Source organism: Vulpes lagopus, chromosome 8 (assembly GCF_018345385.1).
Source record: "Vulpes lagopus strain Blue_001 chromosome 8, ASM1834538v1, whole genome shotgun sequence".
Classification (NCBI taxonomy): Eukaryota; Metazoa; Chordata; class Mammalia; order Carnivora; family Canidae; genus Vulpes; species Vulpes lagopus.
Genome location: NC_054831.1, coordinates 69,093,537 through 69,110,307, shown reverse-complemented (window position 1 = coordinate 69,110,307; position 16,771 = coordinate 69,093,537). Strand labels below are relative to the sequence as shown.

Genomic DNA, 16,771 nt, shown 5'->3' with positions numbered 1-16,771 from the left:
AACAATGCATACTTGGGGTATTAACAGCTTGAGGAAATACCACAGCAGAAGCAGAACAAAACAACAAACCTGTTTAACTGTGTTTAATTCACAGCATTCTCAAACTTATTAGAATTTAGTTCTCTTTACTTGGGAAACATCTATCAACATTTGTGGCAGAGAGAGCTCTGTGGTTTCCCCAAATCAACTTCCCCTTTATCTGGGTTCCTGAATCAACATATGGAAGGCAAGAAGCACCAGCACTAGTCTCTAACATGATTGAGAAATAAACTGGTATTATATTAGGCATATACGAATTTATGGATCCTGCATAACAACAGCTTGAGTTACCTTAACTAGTCACAATATCACACGGGCCTGATGGAAAAATGTTGTTCAGGGTGCAGACTTAGAAAACACAAGTGCAGGACCGGAAGACTCCGTTTTGGTCCAGTCTTTCATTTGAAATGGATGATTTTGCAATGGTAAGAGGACACGGAGTGTAATAAATAATGATATAAACATCTGGTGGACAAGATGACATCAGAAGGAGGATTTGGCAAGAGATAAAATGAATCTTACAGACTGGCAGGAAATGCATTTGACAGAAGTCATTGGCGTAATGAAGGAGACTGGTGAAGTGGAAGGCCTAGAAAGGTATAGAGAATGTACTGGAAGATGATATTGGCAAAGGTGCCAGATAAAGATGGAGTGAGAAAGTTGAGAATCAGAACATGAAAATCGAAAGTAAATCTGATATTTTTACACAATGAGATTAATATCATGACCCTATCACCAGGCCTTAGTGAGACAAAGACGTAATTCACCTAATGCAATGGAAAAGTAAGACTATTGAAAGGGAAATTTTTAATAGCACTCAAAGGTACATGTTAAGTAGATACCTATTAAAATATTTATGACTTCCCAGGAGAGAATTTTGAAGGGAGGATAGAATGTGCTGAGTAGAAGTGGGCTACACAAAGTGGTCTCAAGTGCTGGCCCGAGGGCTTTGGAGGACTCTTTCTACTGAGATTCCCAGAGACTTTGATTTAGTAGGTCTGGGCTGAGGTCTAAGAATATGTTTTTCTAACAAGATCTCCAGGTGACTCTGGAATGCAGCTAGTTACAGGGGCTTCATCCTCCCCCATTGGCTTCTTCCTCAATAGAGACTATGATTTTTTCAAAGGAAATATGTCAACACTAGTGCAGGACCAAGAGACACATAAAGGTAACAAAGGGGAGATAATTTCAACCATCTGGATGTCTCTCAAATGTCTAAACTGAAAAAAAGCATGGCATTTGATAAATTCTTGAGATGTTCTCTTCTCTCAAAAAGTAAAGAGAATAGTGAAAAGAGTTACCGTTCTGGACTAATTCTGGATAGCAAATAAGTGGTTGTTAATGTTGAACAAAACATTAGGAGACAGTGATCAATGTCCCTAGAGTCTGCTATATGAGACATACCAGTCATGGGCCTAAGGTTTAGAGAGTCAGACTTCCAAAGGAGATATAAGCCTATGGACTAAAACAATTAGCAGTTAAAGAAAAACAGAGAAGCAACAGAGAAAGGAAAGAAGATTCAAGAAACATGACAAATTCTAATAAAATGAAATTCTGCCCACAAAGCTAGGAATACCTTTTGGGACAATAAAAGGGGAAACCTCTGAAGAAATCAGTTAAGAAGGAACCATATAAAGCTTCCTGACCATTTTATGAGCACACAAACAAATTAGCTAAACTTTGGGAAGGAGCACAGTTAGAAAAAAAATGTCTATTTTTTTAAGCTATGCTTAGGGCAAATGAAAGATCAAAATGTGGATGGATCAACACTTGCAGAAGAGAGCATAATATGATAAAGGGAAAACATAAACATGCCTAGTAGAATTTTGAAACTAGAAAAAGAGACGTTGAAATCCAATTTACAAGATCAAGACAGGCAATTCCTTTAAATCAATTTTTTGGGCTTAAGTGAATGACATCCTGAAGTACTGAAAGGTACAGTCACTACAGAATAAATTGTGTAATCTTGCTGAATTCATGAATGTTGAAGAAATGTTTTAGCATGCCAGAAGAACCCATGCCCCTACTCAAAGATCCTGCCTCTGTCCCCACACATAATCTATGAGCAATACTGGCCACAGGACTGGGCTTCACTGCTCCTAGCTAGAGCGGATCATACTGCCCAGAGGAGCATCTATTCATAAGTGGGCTAGATCCATGTGTTTGCTGTCAGGCTCAAAAAGATTAACCCCCCATGCTGATAACTTGTAGCCAAAGGAAGCCCAGTTTGTTATAAGACCCTGGGGCAAATGGTCATGTGGAGTCATGGCTCTGGGGGCCACACTGTAGCTAAAATGATGAGGCTGTGGAAATGCAGAGGAAGCATTTGGGAAGAGAGAGAGGAATGGAGTACACACTTACAGGGAGAAGCCACTAAGCTGCCCTTCTTCCCACCCTTTCACAGCTTTTTAGTTTATTGTGTGTGTCATGAGACTTCTTACTTTCCCCAGAGTACAGCCCACTCACAAAACCAATGGTTTAGTTTGAGTGTGTACCCACAACCGAGAGTTTAAAGCATAAAAATGAAAAATAAAAGGGCAGCCAGAGTCTCAAGGGAAGATGTTTCAACTTCCAAACTGTAGAATCCTGGAATCGCACAGGTGAGTAAGATTGACAGTAATTTTTGGAAAAATTCTAAATTAGACACTGAAAGTAATTTATCACTCCGTAGCAAAGAAAACAGTGAGTATAGTAATACATGACCAGTACTTATCTATGAAGAAGTATGCTAAAATAACACAGACTTCTCTGTCTGACAGTATTATGAGGATGATTGATGTGATGTCATAGCTAAATCATTGGCCCAGCACCACAGGGCCTGGTAGAAAGCCTGGCTGTTATACTTCTAATATTTGTTTTTTTTTTTTTTTTTAAAGCTGAAGTATTATGAAATTTTTTTTAATTTTTATCCATTTATGATAGTCACACAGAGAGAGAGAGAGAGAGAGAGATGCAGAGACACAGGCAGAGGGAGAAGCAGGCTCCATGCACCGGGAGCCCGATGTGGGATTCGATCCCGGGTCTCCAGGATCGCGCCCTGGGCCAAAGGCAGGCGCCAAACCGCTGCGCCACCCAGGGATCCCTACTTCTAATATTTGTGACTGTGGACAACCTGTATTTGCCTCAACTATCTCACCTGTCAAATGGGGTGATATTTCTTATATTACAGGGTTGCTATGACAATTATCTAGCACATAATGAGTATTCAATAAAGATCAGTTATTATTGCCAAGTTGTTTGAATAATGCTATCAACAAAGTGTCTAATAAAAGATGATTTTAGGGGTACCGGGCAGCTCAATAAGTTAGGCATCTGACTCTTGATTTTGGCTCAGGTCATGATCTCAGGGTCTTGGGATCAAGCCCTGAATCAGGCTCCCTGCTCAATGGAGAGTCTGCTTGAGATTCTCTCTCTCCTTCTCCCTCTGCCCCTCCTCCTGCTCATGTTGTCTCTCTCTATGTCTCTAAAAAAACCCAAATCTTAAAAAAAAAAAAAAAAAGATCATTTTAAACAAAGAAACACACCATTTTGGAGTATTTGAAAAAGGCATCATCTTGCTTGACATTTTTGTCAATTATTTTTGAAGAAGCAGTAGACCAAAGGCTAGTAAGTCTATATGCAAATGAATAGAATTATACAGATCAAAGAATCAGGGTTTAGAAGGATCATGGTGTGTTTGAATTCTCATGCAAAACAGTAAAATATAACTTACTAGGAATAATTTCCTATGTATGGCTATTAAAGTTATTACAGTTCATGTAAAAGTGACTAGGAATACAAATATTAATATAGTCCAACATTATGACTTGACTAACAGGAAGCCCATATAACCCCATCCTATGATACCCGAGTATATGAACCAGATCATATAATCCCAGCACACCTGCCCATGGTCTGCTTCACTGGAGTGTGGAATCCAACCTGGGCCACATTTTTAAGAGACACTGACAGACAGGAGAATATCCAGAGGAGGGTGTCCCCTGAGAGCTTGCCTCATGAGGATCAGCTAGGGAAATGCAGGACAAGGACTGAAGAAAAGAAGCTTTGACTTAATGCTTTCCCTCAGGAGAACTCAGTGAATTCGTGGGTTTAACCTTGCATGTACACTCACTCTCTGCCCTTTGTGCTTCTTCACACTGTCGTCTCCCTCTTGCTCCCACTACCACTCAAACCTTGCTCTGCTCAGAGTCACACTGATCCCGAGCAACACTTCTTAACCCTGAGATCCCTCTTGAGCCCCTGGGAGCCTCTCACCTTGTTGATCATTGTCACCTTCTATAATAATCTGCTAGCAGCATCCATGACACAACAACATCAGGGTTTTCCTCCTTCCTCTTTTTACCACACAGACGCTCCTGGTTGACCTAAAACACACTCAGGGCCTTCCAGTTTGTCTCTGTGCTGATTTCTCCCAAATCCATTACTTCATTTGTATACTCAATCACCTATTAGAAGTCTCTTCTTCTCTGTAGAGACTCAGACTCAAAGCAAAAATTAAAAAGTTGACATGCAGTTGTAAGACATGCAAAGAATCCTTAAAGTTGACTTCCTGTAACTATATGGGCCATATGCTTTTACTCCTTTGGGCAAGTCGACCCTTCTTCCCATTGAATTTAATTTCCAAATCTGAATCATTTTGTTTTGCCCAGAGGACAAATAATAAAGGATGGATTCATTTCCCAATGGGATCTCTACCAACCCACACCCCTCAGCAAGGCTGGGCACAATGTCTGACCACCTAATTAAGTCCTTTCATAATTTCAGCTTTATTAATTCAAAATAGTTCAATTCCGGCTGCAATAAGAGTCACTCAACTGGGACCTGGCTCAGTTGCTTGAAAAACCCTTCAACTAGTAGTTATTAAAATAAAGGAAACTAGATTTTGTGTTTGTGGCTCTCTTCTCCTTAAGTAATTATTTGTGCTTTTAAAATTTTCATCATAGACCAGCCATTGTAGCAATGGCTCTGGCCTTGCCCCTTGGCTTACAGAATGGAAAAAAATCTCCTCCCTCTGGCAACCGTATCATTCTTTGGAAGGCTTTGCTGAACTTTTGGTTCTCATTCTGTATTTTGCTGCTTTCACCATCAATGTTGCACAAGATAAATGGCATGAGTCTAACATCATCTATGAAGGGCCTCTAATGAGAAGCTCTGTGGTTGTTGGAATAAGTATTTTCATTTGACAGTTTTCAAACACCTCCAAAAATTATCTGTTGGGTCTTTTTGTTACACTTCCATCCTCAAGTCAGTCCAAAGAGGTGGAAACCAGTCCCTGGAAAATTTCCATCTCATTTCCTCCCCCACTCTTTATTCCAAAGCCTCCTTGAAAGTCCAGGTCAAAAGCTTCCTCCTCTCTGCAGCTTTCTTTGTTGTACTTTCATCAAATCACTCTTATGGTGCCTGGCATATCCTTACAAATGGAACACTCTGCAAGGCCATGAGTTCTCTTTTGGTTTGTGCTCAAGTGGTAGAAGTGCAGTGAATACATAGGAATTATACAAAAAGACCAGTTTGGAATTCAGTTCTTTCTTATTAATTAAAAGCTATCATTATGTTGATGGTACAATATGGCTGTGATATTCAATTTATCCTGAGCTCACTGAATGCCTTATAAGATCCCAACTCTATTATCAAGGCCCAGATAACATATTCAGTAGGAGACAGCTTACACCTTCAAAAGTCTCATGGTCCAATAGGGCATGTGTTTGCAATCACAACTGGTAAAAATGGGATAAGATAAACTGCTGTGTTTGTGGTGTGAAAGGGCATTTCCCCTAAAGAATGAACAAGATCTTACCATGTAAAGAAATGCAATGAGACAAACATACCATTATTAAGCTTGTGTAGATCATCTGAACACTACTGAAAACTTTAAAACCACTGTCAAGTCCATGCTTGTAAGTTTGTTTGATGTTGTGTCATATTTTCTTTGACTACTAGTAAATATCACTCTCTAACGAGTAAACACTATGGCTGCTATTTCTATAATACTGAATTTTTCTAAATATAAAGCAAGATTTCACTCAAAAAAATTATCCCTTGGAAACAAGAGACTCCACGTATTCAGGACCTCCCAAGTCTCCAAAGTACAGGAAGCTTTCTCTTCTTCCTTTTGAAAAACAAAAGGTCTATTTGGAAAAGAGATATTAACCTCAAACAGTCTCAATCAATGCTAAGTTTTTTAAAAGAACTTATAAAATAGAAGGTTAAGAGAATTTTACAAGGATAAAAAGGATTTTTTTCCAAAGAATGTGTCCTTAAAGTTATAAGTGCTGGATGTTGAAAGTCTTTGTAAACAAGGCTTCTAAAAATCACTGATCGCCTTAAGAAAAAACTCACTAAGTCACTGTGTTGTGGATGGGTAGCACGGATGAGGAGGGTTGGAGTGTACAATGCTACCAGAGGGGGCACTTGTCACTTCAGTAAAGATTTTTAGTGAAAACATATGTGGATTCAAAAGTATTATATATGAAAAATGTAGATGAATATAAAAATGATGTGTTAGATGGACTTAAAAAGGGATTTATTAATGACAAAACTTGATGTCAAAATATTCTAAGTGGTTTCAGTAAAATTGTCTTATGAAGTGTGAAAGTGGAAACCATAATTTCTAAATTAATATAATAGTTTATAAACCATATAATTTTATATCTGAATGCATAATTACATTAATAAAGTAAGCAAATTAAGTAGCTGCCTAATTTTTCAATCTATAGCCCTAAAAAGTCACATATGTAAATTAGCAAATAAGCTTTTAGAAATAAAGTATCTTATTGTAAAAATAGGTTATTTTGGGCTATCTAATTTTCAAGCAATTTTCATTGAATAGCATTATACACAGGGGGTTGAATAAAAGCTACAGATGGTCATTATTATAACAAATAGAAATTTCTGCCTTACTGAGAGAAAAATTAACTGAAATGCACTTAAATTTAAAAATAAGAATTAAAATCATGATTTCTATTATCAGGCAATTAGGTAATTAGGTATTAAATAAAGCCAGGTACCCAAAGATTTTCTGATCTCCTGCTTATTGTAGAGAACACTGATAAAAACAAGCAACAAAAAATAGAAGTTATTCTTTTACTCCTGGATTATTTAAATAATAAGAGGTCAATCAGTTCAGAAGTCATACTGAAACCTAAAAACATACATAATCCTTTGTGTATATAATTTAGTGGATTAAATTAAATTAATATTTAATAATTAGATTAACATTAAATCCTTAACATTAATATGATGTAGTGAAAAGACATGAAATAGGCCTGTTGAAATACCTTGGGTAGCTGGCATATTATGGATGCATAGGGCCACAGAGATTCAGTTCTACAGAGCAGGATGGCTTCTAGTTTGGCTTGCCTGACTTGATCTGAAAATGCAGTGACTTATTTAGCTTCAGAATACATACCTCTAAATAGTCTGTAGAGCAGTTTATGTGATTTTCCAATTCAAATGCCAAAAATGTGTAATTCACCGTGTTGCCAGTTGTTGCCTGGATGGTCCAGTTGCAACGCTGATTGTCAGAATAGGGATTTGGATAATGTATACTCTCTAGGATGCCATAGTTTCGGTTTACAATTGCTACATTCCTACATGCTGCAAAAAATAACCACGATTACTAGGAACCACTATCATATATTTCACAATTGCTCCAAGACGTATGATGTTTTCCTTTAAGAAAATATCTAGATTAAAATATATACATAGTTTATATATTACATATTTGCATATTTTATGTATATACATATTTACATATATAGAATATATATCATATATCTAATCACACACATATACATAATACAGCATTTTTATAGTGAAAGGGTCTTAATTTAGAACTAATGTGAAGTAATATTCAAGTGAGTTCATAAACTTTAAAGTGTCATGAAAATTGTCTATTAGGCATCAAATTCCTGTGAATTGGTGGAGAGCAGAGTAATAGCACTACCCAGAAAGCAGTTTAATTTGTTTATTTAGAGAAGTATATTAAATATTCTATGCTTCTGTTTTTCTAACTTTAACGTTTGGAAGGAACAGAAATCCTGACCTTTAAACTCAACAGTTTGAAAACACAAAGTTCTATGGGAATGCTAAAAATGAATAACAACATAGCTTTGTTGAGCATTTAGAAGTCAGCATGAAATTCACAATAAAGCCTCCGTTATTCCTCATTAGTCATCAGGAAGTAACAAATGAATAGAGGGAATGTAAAGGATTTGAAGAAGAAATTAAAACCTTAAACTTTGAAAAAAAGTCTCCCATCCACTGGTGATGTTTCCTCAGCTAAGTTTGCAACAAAACTATACTAGAAACCTCTAGGTATGGCTGGCTAGTCCTGGGATTCAGTGCCACATTCAACCCAAAATAACAACGGGAACAAAGTATATACATGCTTTTATTTCAAGCCTTGTCCATACTGTCTGTATGATCATGCGATAAAAGACAATGAGAAAATAAACATTATATTGAAAAAAATGGTCTCTGAAAAATGTGGTTCAGAGATGCAGTTCTACAACCATACTCTTCCTGACAGGTAACTAGAACGTCATATTTTTTTTTTTAAGATTTTATTTTTCAGAAGTTCATCATAGTATATGAAAAGCTCTCTTCTCTAATAAGAAGCTCTGTGGTTGTTGGAATAAGTATTTTCATTTGACAGTTTTCAAACACCTCCAAAAATTATCTGTTGGGTCTTTTTGTTACACTTCCATCCTCAAGTCAGTCCAAAGAGGTGGAAACCAGTCCCTGGAAAATTTCCATTTTCCACACACACAGAGAAGCAGAGACACAGGCAGAGGGAGAAGCAGGCTCCATGCAGGAAGCTCAACGTGGGACTCAATCCCGGGTCTCCAGGATCACGCCCTGGGCCTAAGCTAGATGCTCAACCCTGAGCCACCCATGCGTCCCTAGAACATCATATGTAAACTTTGGTTTACTCAAACTATTTCTCTTTGGGTCACCTTTTTATTCACCAAGGAATTCTAAAGAATAATTTTGTGGCTTCAAATGCCTGTGAGAAGTTATAGCTATGAGGCAGAGAGGCATCGTGTGCGCCAGTGGTTATAGGTTAGGGCAGAGGAAAATATATTCCATTAAACCATATGGGCTGCTCTCAGTGCTCAGAAATTATTCTATCTTCAAACTTGCAATTTCATATGGAAAATTTTACAGAAAATCTCACTGGTTAGTCCTGATTTTGCCTTTAAGGACCTATATGCCATGTACATTGTTACTTCTTCAGTGTTCTAAAATTGTGAGAGAAAAATAAAATAATCACAGGAATAAAAGGGGGGAATCCTTAATAAGCAATCTGACTATAACCAAGAAACAAATTACTGCAGCAGTAACAAATTTAGAGAAATGATTATATGTTAAAACCAAAAAGATATATCACTGAGAGAATTTAGGAGAGCTTTTCATATACTATGATGAACTTCTGAAAAAAGAGCATCTTATCATTAAAACTCAGTATTCAAAACTATCTAAAATTCAGCCTAATCCTCACATGTAAGTAAATGTGAATATTTGCAAATTCACATATAATCAAGGTCAAACATTAATACGCTTTCAACTAATTCAAAGGGATTTTGTGTATTCACTTTACGATCTAGTGACTTTCAATTCTATTTTTAGGTAACTGTCAAAATATGGATAAATTTAGGTAGTGGGCAAGGAACTGTACTTTCACAAACACAAGTGTTTATTAAATAACATAAATTCAAGGGAGCTTTGTTTATATCCATTTGGAAACTAACGTTAGAAAGTATTTAATTCTAGGGGCGCCTGGGTGGCTCAGTTGTTTGGGCGACTGACTCAATTTCAGCTCAGGTCATGATTTCAGAGTCCTGGGATCAGCTTCTCATGGGGCTCTGCACTCAGCGGAGAGTCTGCTTCAGGATTCTGCTTCTCCCTCTGCCCCTCCCTTACTTGCACACACTCTCTTTAAAATAAATAAATCTTAAAAAAAAAGTGCCGACTTTATATATGATTTATAAGACCTGTAGTTTCCCTTCATAAAAATTAAGATACTATTTGAAGTGCAAAACCAAAAAAAAAAAATAGTGTGGGAGATACTATGTGCAATGGAATAATGTCTAATTAGAAGACTGTAAAATTTGATACAAATGAAAACTCATTCCCTGTTAACCTATTACACTGATTTTTAGCCCAATGGCAACTATCTCAATATTAAATACTCCATTTTGAATAGCTTACCACATACTTCAGTTATATGGCATTAAATTTAATGTTACACATTTTTCTCTGAAATAGAATTAAATCTTTCTCATAAAGAGCAAAGATTTATTTCAATTGCTCAAACCACTAGGTTATCATTATTTCTGTTTGTTTCATTATCAGGAGACTGATAACCCACCAAAGGCACCAAGCAGCCAGCCTGCATACTTACTCTGTTGGTATTTGGCTAAGAAGCCACCTCCTTGTTGATCTTCATCTGTCCTGAATTTTAAAAACATGCTGTCTCCAGTAGAACGGATGACAGGCGGTTTTTCATTCCCACAAAGCTGACTTAGCAAATGAGAGCTGGTACTTGGGCCATCATATACCTTTAATGAAACACTTTAAATGTCAGATGATTATGGCTATACACATTATTTAAGGACTCAAATCTTAAGAAGAAAAGGAATACACGAAATACACGATATAAAAAAAAGAGCCCTGAATATCTTTAAAAATTATATTTAAATGTCTATAAACTTAGGTAGTGAGCTTGGGCCATGTACCCACAGCTGTGCATAGTGGTAAGTGTGCAAATCCAGGAAAAATTTGAAGATTAAAAATGAAAGACTAATACATATTTTTAAGACCATATCTGTTTTCAGTAATTCTCTTTGCCTTTTGATTTCAGAATTTATAATTTATGACATTCTAATACATGTTTTTATTTAGATTTTTTTAATGGACAAGAATGAATTGCGGCTACTATAAAGAGTCCTACCTGGATGACTTCAGTTATCTTCTGTAATTCACCAATATAGTCCACTACATCACTATTTTTCAATGAATATGTAGAAATTACATAGATCATAATTATGATAGATCTCATAACTCCTTTTGGGAGCTTTTAACCATATCTTAACAGTCTATATTCAATATATTTTAAATACTTAGTGTACCAATCCATGCAATAATACATGCCATACTTAGAAGGCTATCATTTTCATCAAATTTTCTTTTATCTTACTTGAATTTTTTGTGTATATTTTAAATGTTCCCCTTTACCAAATTTCAAAGATAAAAATAAATGTATTTATGTGTGTGGGTGGGATGAGAGAAGCAAAAGAAACAACTGAACTTCATACATACAGCCAGATAATCTAAAGTGCAGTTTGGGTGATGCTCCAAGTGAAAGTCTTCAAATTCCAGTTCAAATGGGCTGCCGTGGCTGGCTTTCAACAACCAATAGCATTCAGAGCTGTGGTAATAGGGCATTGGATAGCTGGGAGACGTGAACACGCCAGTGGGAGTCGTGATATTACCCCCACAACCTACAGGAGAAAGAGATATGATGATCTATATCTTTTTCTTTACGGTAAAATTTAATTTTCTTGTCTACATCAAATTGGGGCTACTGTTACTCTCCTTTGTTGCAGATAAAACTGCATCACCAAAGAGTAGCTAGCCTATATCAATGTTTTTTCCTTCCCCTAACCAAGATGAGCAGCTTGAGGAAATATATCATGGAACCAGGACATTTCCCCTTTTTCTATCCTCAAAAACAAAAACAAAAGAGTTGCTATTAATTCAGAAATATTTGCAAAGCTGAAGTTTAGTACAAATAGTAGTAACAAAAATACAGCTGGAAGAAATTGGATAAAAGCATGGCAGTTTAAGAATCAAGAAATCAATCAGACTAGATTCCCCAAGAAAATACAGCTCTTTGCCATTTACCTGTTAATGATCCATCCCAGTAAGCTGAGAATCCAGGCCCTGAGCCCAGGAAGTCACTTGTAAATTGTAACCATAGTTTGTTACTGTGAGAGATGATTCTTGGAGGTAGAATTGAGCCACAGTATGTTCCCAGGGGTGGTGAAGTTTCATAGCCTCCATCTCTGTGACAAAACACACATGTGATCACTTACTGGTTATTAATAATATTACAGTGTAAACATTTAATATTATTTGAATTTTGAGATTGCAAACAGATCAGTGTATGTCGGTCAAATCTTTCTTAAAAATATTCTAAATCACTATTTCAAGTTTTCAATTTTTCACTTTAATAAATATCATTTGAGGAGCGCCTGGGTGGTTCAGTGGTTGGGCATCTGCCTTTGGCTCAGGCTGTGATCCCTGTCCCGGGATTGGGTCCTGCAACCAGGCTCCTGTGTGGAGCCTGCTTCTCCCTCTGCCTGTGTCTCTGCCTCTCCCTCTCTCTATGTCTCTCATGAATAAATAAATAAAATAAAATCTTTAAAAAAATAAATAGTATTTGAATAGCTTAATCAACCATCTCATTTATGGTTCATGTGACATATAAAATTAATTTTGAGCCGAGAGAAAGAGGTTAATCATCTCCCCCTCAAACGAAGCATCTGGCAGATGTGTCAGAGACCATGAGATAAAGAAGCCATAATTATTAACAGTATAAACAAATTTTGCCATAATTATTAACAGTATAAACAAATTTTGCAAATTTGAAAAAAAGTTCCGTGATTTCCTTCTAATTTGAATTTTTCAAAATTTAATGTTATATTCAATATATTGAGCAAAATTTTGAAAATAATTCTTCCCCAAGAACTTTTGGGGTCTTAAATCTATTCTGTAATCTGTAGCTTTTTCAAGCCTAAAAAAAGGGGGGTTGGGATTCACTAAACATTAAAATCTAATGATTATTTATTATAAATTCAGGAAATTATATTATTCTGGCATTATATGATAAAATTGTGATTTATTATTTTAGTACCTCACTTTACATCATAAAATAATATTTATTATAAAAGAATATAATATTCCAGGCTTTTGAAAGGCCAAATAAAAATTTGACCAAATACACACTAAGCTGACCAGCTTAATTTAATTCAGTGTAATGATCTGGGTAGATAGCAATATACAAGTTAACTTATCTTTACTGCAAATGTAACTTTTAAACTCATTCTCTCTAAATAAATTAAATAGAGAGAATAAATTCTCTCTAAAAAATTAAAGAAAAAAAGTATCACACTGAAATTCACAAGCTAGACTCTTATTACTTGAACACAAAAAACTTTGTGAAAACTTTAAGGTTATCTTACCATAATTTTCATGATATAATTAGACTAAATAGACAATAAACAACCTAAAATTTAAATTGATTTTCCATAAATAAAGTAGGTAATCAATAATTGCAAATATCTAATTTCAGAGTAGTAGTACATCTGTTTAATCTGTCCAGATAAAATCTGGAATTTATTTTCAAATATTCTCAAAAAACTAATCACTTCAAAATAACCACTGATTCATATGCAACTTTCTATTTTTCTTCTGTTAAATCAGATTCCACATGACAAGCTTTATATACTTCAAGAAAGAGCCCAACAAGGAGCTTTACAGAGAAATTCCATGTGTTTTCTCTAATTTTCTAAGAAAGATTATGAATAAAAACCAATAATGAAAAAGGTGGCAAAATAAAGGTCCTTCCTTACCTGATTTCCAAAAAATCTGCTACACACTTTCCACCAATGGCCTCCTCCAAAGAGAAATTTGTGAAGTGTAATGCAATCTGTTGGCTGGTTTCCACTGTGATCCTATAAATGCATTTCCAATTGTTGGGGTAATTATTGGGGAAGTTTGGAGAAGTAAAAGTCCCAGAGTTTTCTGTGTAGTTTTCCATGCATGCTGTGAAAATAGAGCACAAGAGAGAAAACAGAAAATATCAAGTTACATTTTTAAGACCTATACATAAGTATATACACTTCATTAATTTGTGCCAGTGTACTTGATTTTCAATAGGTCATTCTGGAATGCTAAAGAATGATTTCCTTTCATAAAGTTTTTTTAAATCTCAAAGGCAAAAACAATTATCAATAGTAAACTTAAGCTATGTAGTGGAAATTGTTACATATATCATAACTTCTTAGACCTTGGAAGTGTTATACTTTTTGAATCCATGCACATTGCCCTAAATATTAAACATTCCGTTCAACCACAGAGATCACAGAGGGGGCCTAGAAATCATTCAGTTATATTCTTCTTTTCATAACCTTCTTTTAAAATGGTTTCTTTTTGCCTTTAAAATGGTTTTCGTCAAAGCATGCATTTATGAGAAATGACAAAGCAGATACCTCAGCCATGTGAAGAACAGAACATAAGCATCAGGAATCAGATTGACCTTAAATCAATGCCTAGCTCAAAAACTGACAAGCTATCCAACCTTGGGCAAGTTGCTTCCCCATCTGAGCCTCATCTCCCAAGGGGAGATGGTAACTATCTCTGACTATATATGTAAGGGTTAGAGATAATGCAGTTAAATGGCTTGTCACATGGTATGTGCTCTATTAATGGTAGTAATCATCATTATGTTTCAAAGTAGTTCAGAAAAGTATAGAAAAAGTGGAGCATAAATGATGAGGACTAAATTATATCATTCATATAAAACATTAAAATACTACTTAGAGGGGCACTGGGTGGCTCAGTCGGTTAAGCATCCAACTCTTGATTTTGGTTCAGGTCATGATCACAAGGTTATAGGATCAAGTTCCACATCAAGTCTGCTGGAGATTCTCTCTGTCTCTCTGTCTCTCTGTCTCTCTGTCTCTCTGTCTCTCCCCCCCCCCTCCCTTTGCCTCTCACCTCTGCTCTCACTCTCTCAAATAAATAATAAATCTTTAAAAAACAGTATTTGGACAATTTTATGTTGTAATTCAATATTAACTGTTCTATGTTAAGAGTTTTAACTTTATCTACTCAGTCCATCAAACTCTATACTTAAAACCAACCCATTCAATCTCCTATGCACTTCAAATCTGAGATATTTTCCAAAGAAAATCTGGTTTCAATGTATTTTTAATGTATCTTCAACTGTATAACATAAATCTAGGGGCAAGGAGTAGACACAGGCCTTCTAGTAAAATGTTTTGGGGAGAATACTATTATACTTTATTATGAGTGAAAAAAGAAAATGAGGATATTTGGATGTGTACATTCCCCATTTGCTGCTATATAATCATACTCAGAAAAGAAGAGAGAAGCCACTGGTATTGAGAGCACAGAGATATAGAGAAAATATTACAGGATCTACTACCTATATATAATCCTCAGGGTAATAGGAATTCTTCAAATATTTGGCTTACTCTATTTTAAACATCAAGGAAGCAAGGCTTGACTTTATTGAAAACAATTGAAGGTGATATTTAACTTCAAATATGAATATTGTATATTTTTCTAAGGTCCACCAAGAAATATTTCTTCAAGAATCAAGAAAGGAAGGAAGGAGGAAAAAATGATGGGAGGGAGGGAGGAAGGAAGGGTGGGAAAGGCAGGAAGAAAAGGCAGTGTAGGGGTAGGGGGGGCAGAAAGAAGGGGGGTATGTAGCGGTATATTAAATATTTCATATCGGTAATGAATATTACTAAGATAAAAACTCATGGATCGAATGGACATTAAATGAAAGTTATGACCCAGTCTCCCTGAACTGACAGAACTGGCAGATTCATTGATCACCCTCACATTCAGACAGCTTTAGCCAGTCAATCAAATATCTAGATCAATTGCTCTTAGAGATAATGTTCCTCGTGTACCCAAATAAACTCATACATCATTTAAGGTGAAAGTCAAATAACACCTCCTCTGTGACACGTCTCCAAATCAAGCAAAATTGGTTTCCTTGTGCTCAATAAAACTTTATGCAATTAGCATTTTGAGCCAGAAAAATATGTTACTGATTGTTTTTATGGGAGTACGTTTCCTCCACTATGTCTGGAAATAGAAACAGAACCTTATTAACAATTATTAACTGTCATTTACTACATTATCTGGCTCAGATTACATCTAATAAATATTTGTTGAAATTATATTACATAATACATTAAAAACCTAGAGGGTGGGACAAATATCTAATTTTTTCCCACTCTGTCCCCATCCTATTACCCCCTCTACTTTTCTCACATCATGTTTATACTCTCCCTCCTTCCTATGTCCTCTCCTGAGTAGACTGAGATCCTTTAATATTAATTTATCATCTTCATTCAATCTAAACTATAGAAATTTTTGCTTCCAGCCATGACAAATAACTAGTACTAAACTAGGCCCTTTCCATAACAACTATGAAACTGCACAAAATAGATGAGGCACTGGGCAATGGGCAGTTCAAGATTGTGATCTGTTATAGAAAGTTCATGAGGTGGGACTCTGTTTCCTTGGCTCTTTCCCTGTGCAGAATTTTCTGATCACAGCAATTTGCTGAAGTCCAAGTAGTAAATGATAGTTCTGTTGAGCTGAGGAAGCAGGAATCTGAGTTTAGGGCTGTAAAAGGAGCTAGAACTACAGAAAAATGCTCTAGTAAGGAAGAAGTATACAGAGAGGAGATATAAAGTCTCCTATGTATTCGTTCCTAAGCCTGGGCTGGGCATACATGAAGAGAGTTCAAGAGGCATGCCAGAGAATAGATACTATTAGACTGGAAGCTAGAAGCCAGGCAATGCTGGGAGACTATGGAGTTCTCCCCCAATCAGAATCCCTTCATTTGCATGCCAATCACCCAGTTGAGACACCAGGGAAGCCACACCTTAGAAATGAAGAC

The 16,771-nt window shown here is 36.0% G+C and overlaps 1 protein-coding gene across 1 annotated transcript in view; it reads right to left on the bottom strand.

The window, feature by feature from the left end:
* The window catches only part of CUBN (cubilin), a 258,922-nt gene that overhangs the window by 179,540 nt on the left and 62,611 nt on the right, over nucleotides 1-16,771 (bottom strand). The window contains exons 23-27 of the mRNA XM_041765335.1: nucleotides 13,677-13,869; nucleotides 11,947-12,107; nucleotides 11,362-11,543; nucleotides 10,445-10,601; nucleotides 7,448-7,635 (exon numbers count right to left, since the gene is read on the bottom strand). Of these exons, the coding sequence (XP_041621269.1) occupies nucleotides 7,448-7,635; nucleotides 10,445-10,601; nucleotides 11,362-11,543; nucleotides 11,947-12,107; nucleotides 13,677-13,869 (881 nt within the window). The remainder of the gene's footprint in view (nucleotides 1-7,447; nucleotides 7,636-10,444; nucleotides 10,602-11,361; nucleotides 11,544-11,946; nucleotides 12,108-13,676; nucleotides 13,870-16,771) is intronic.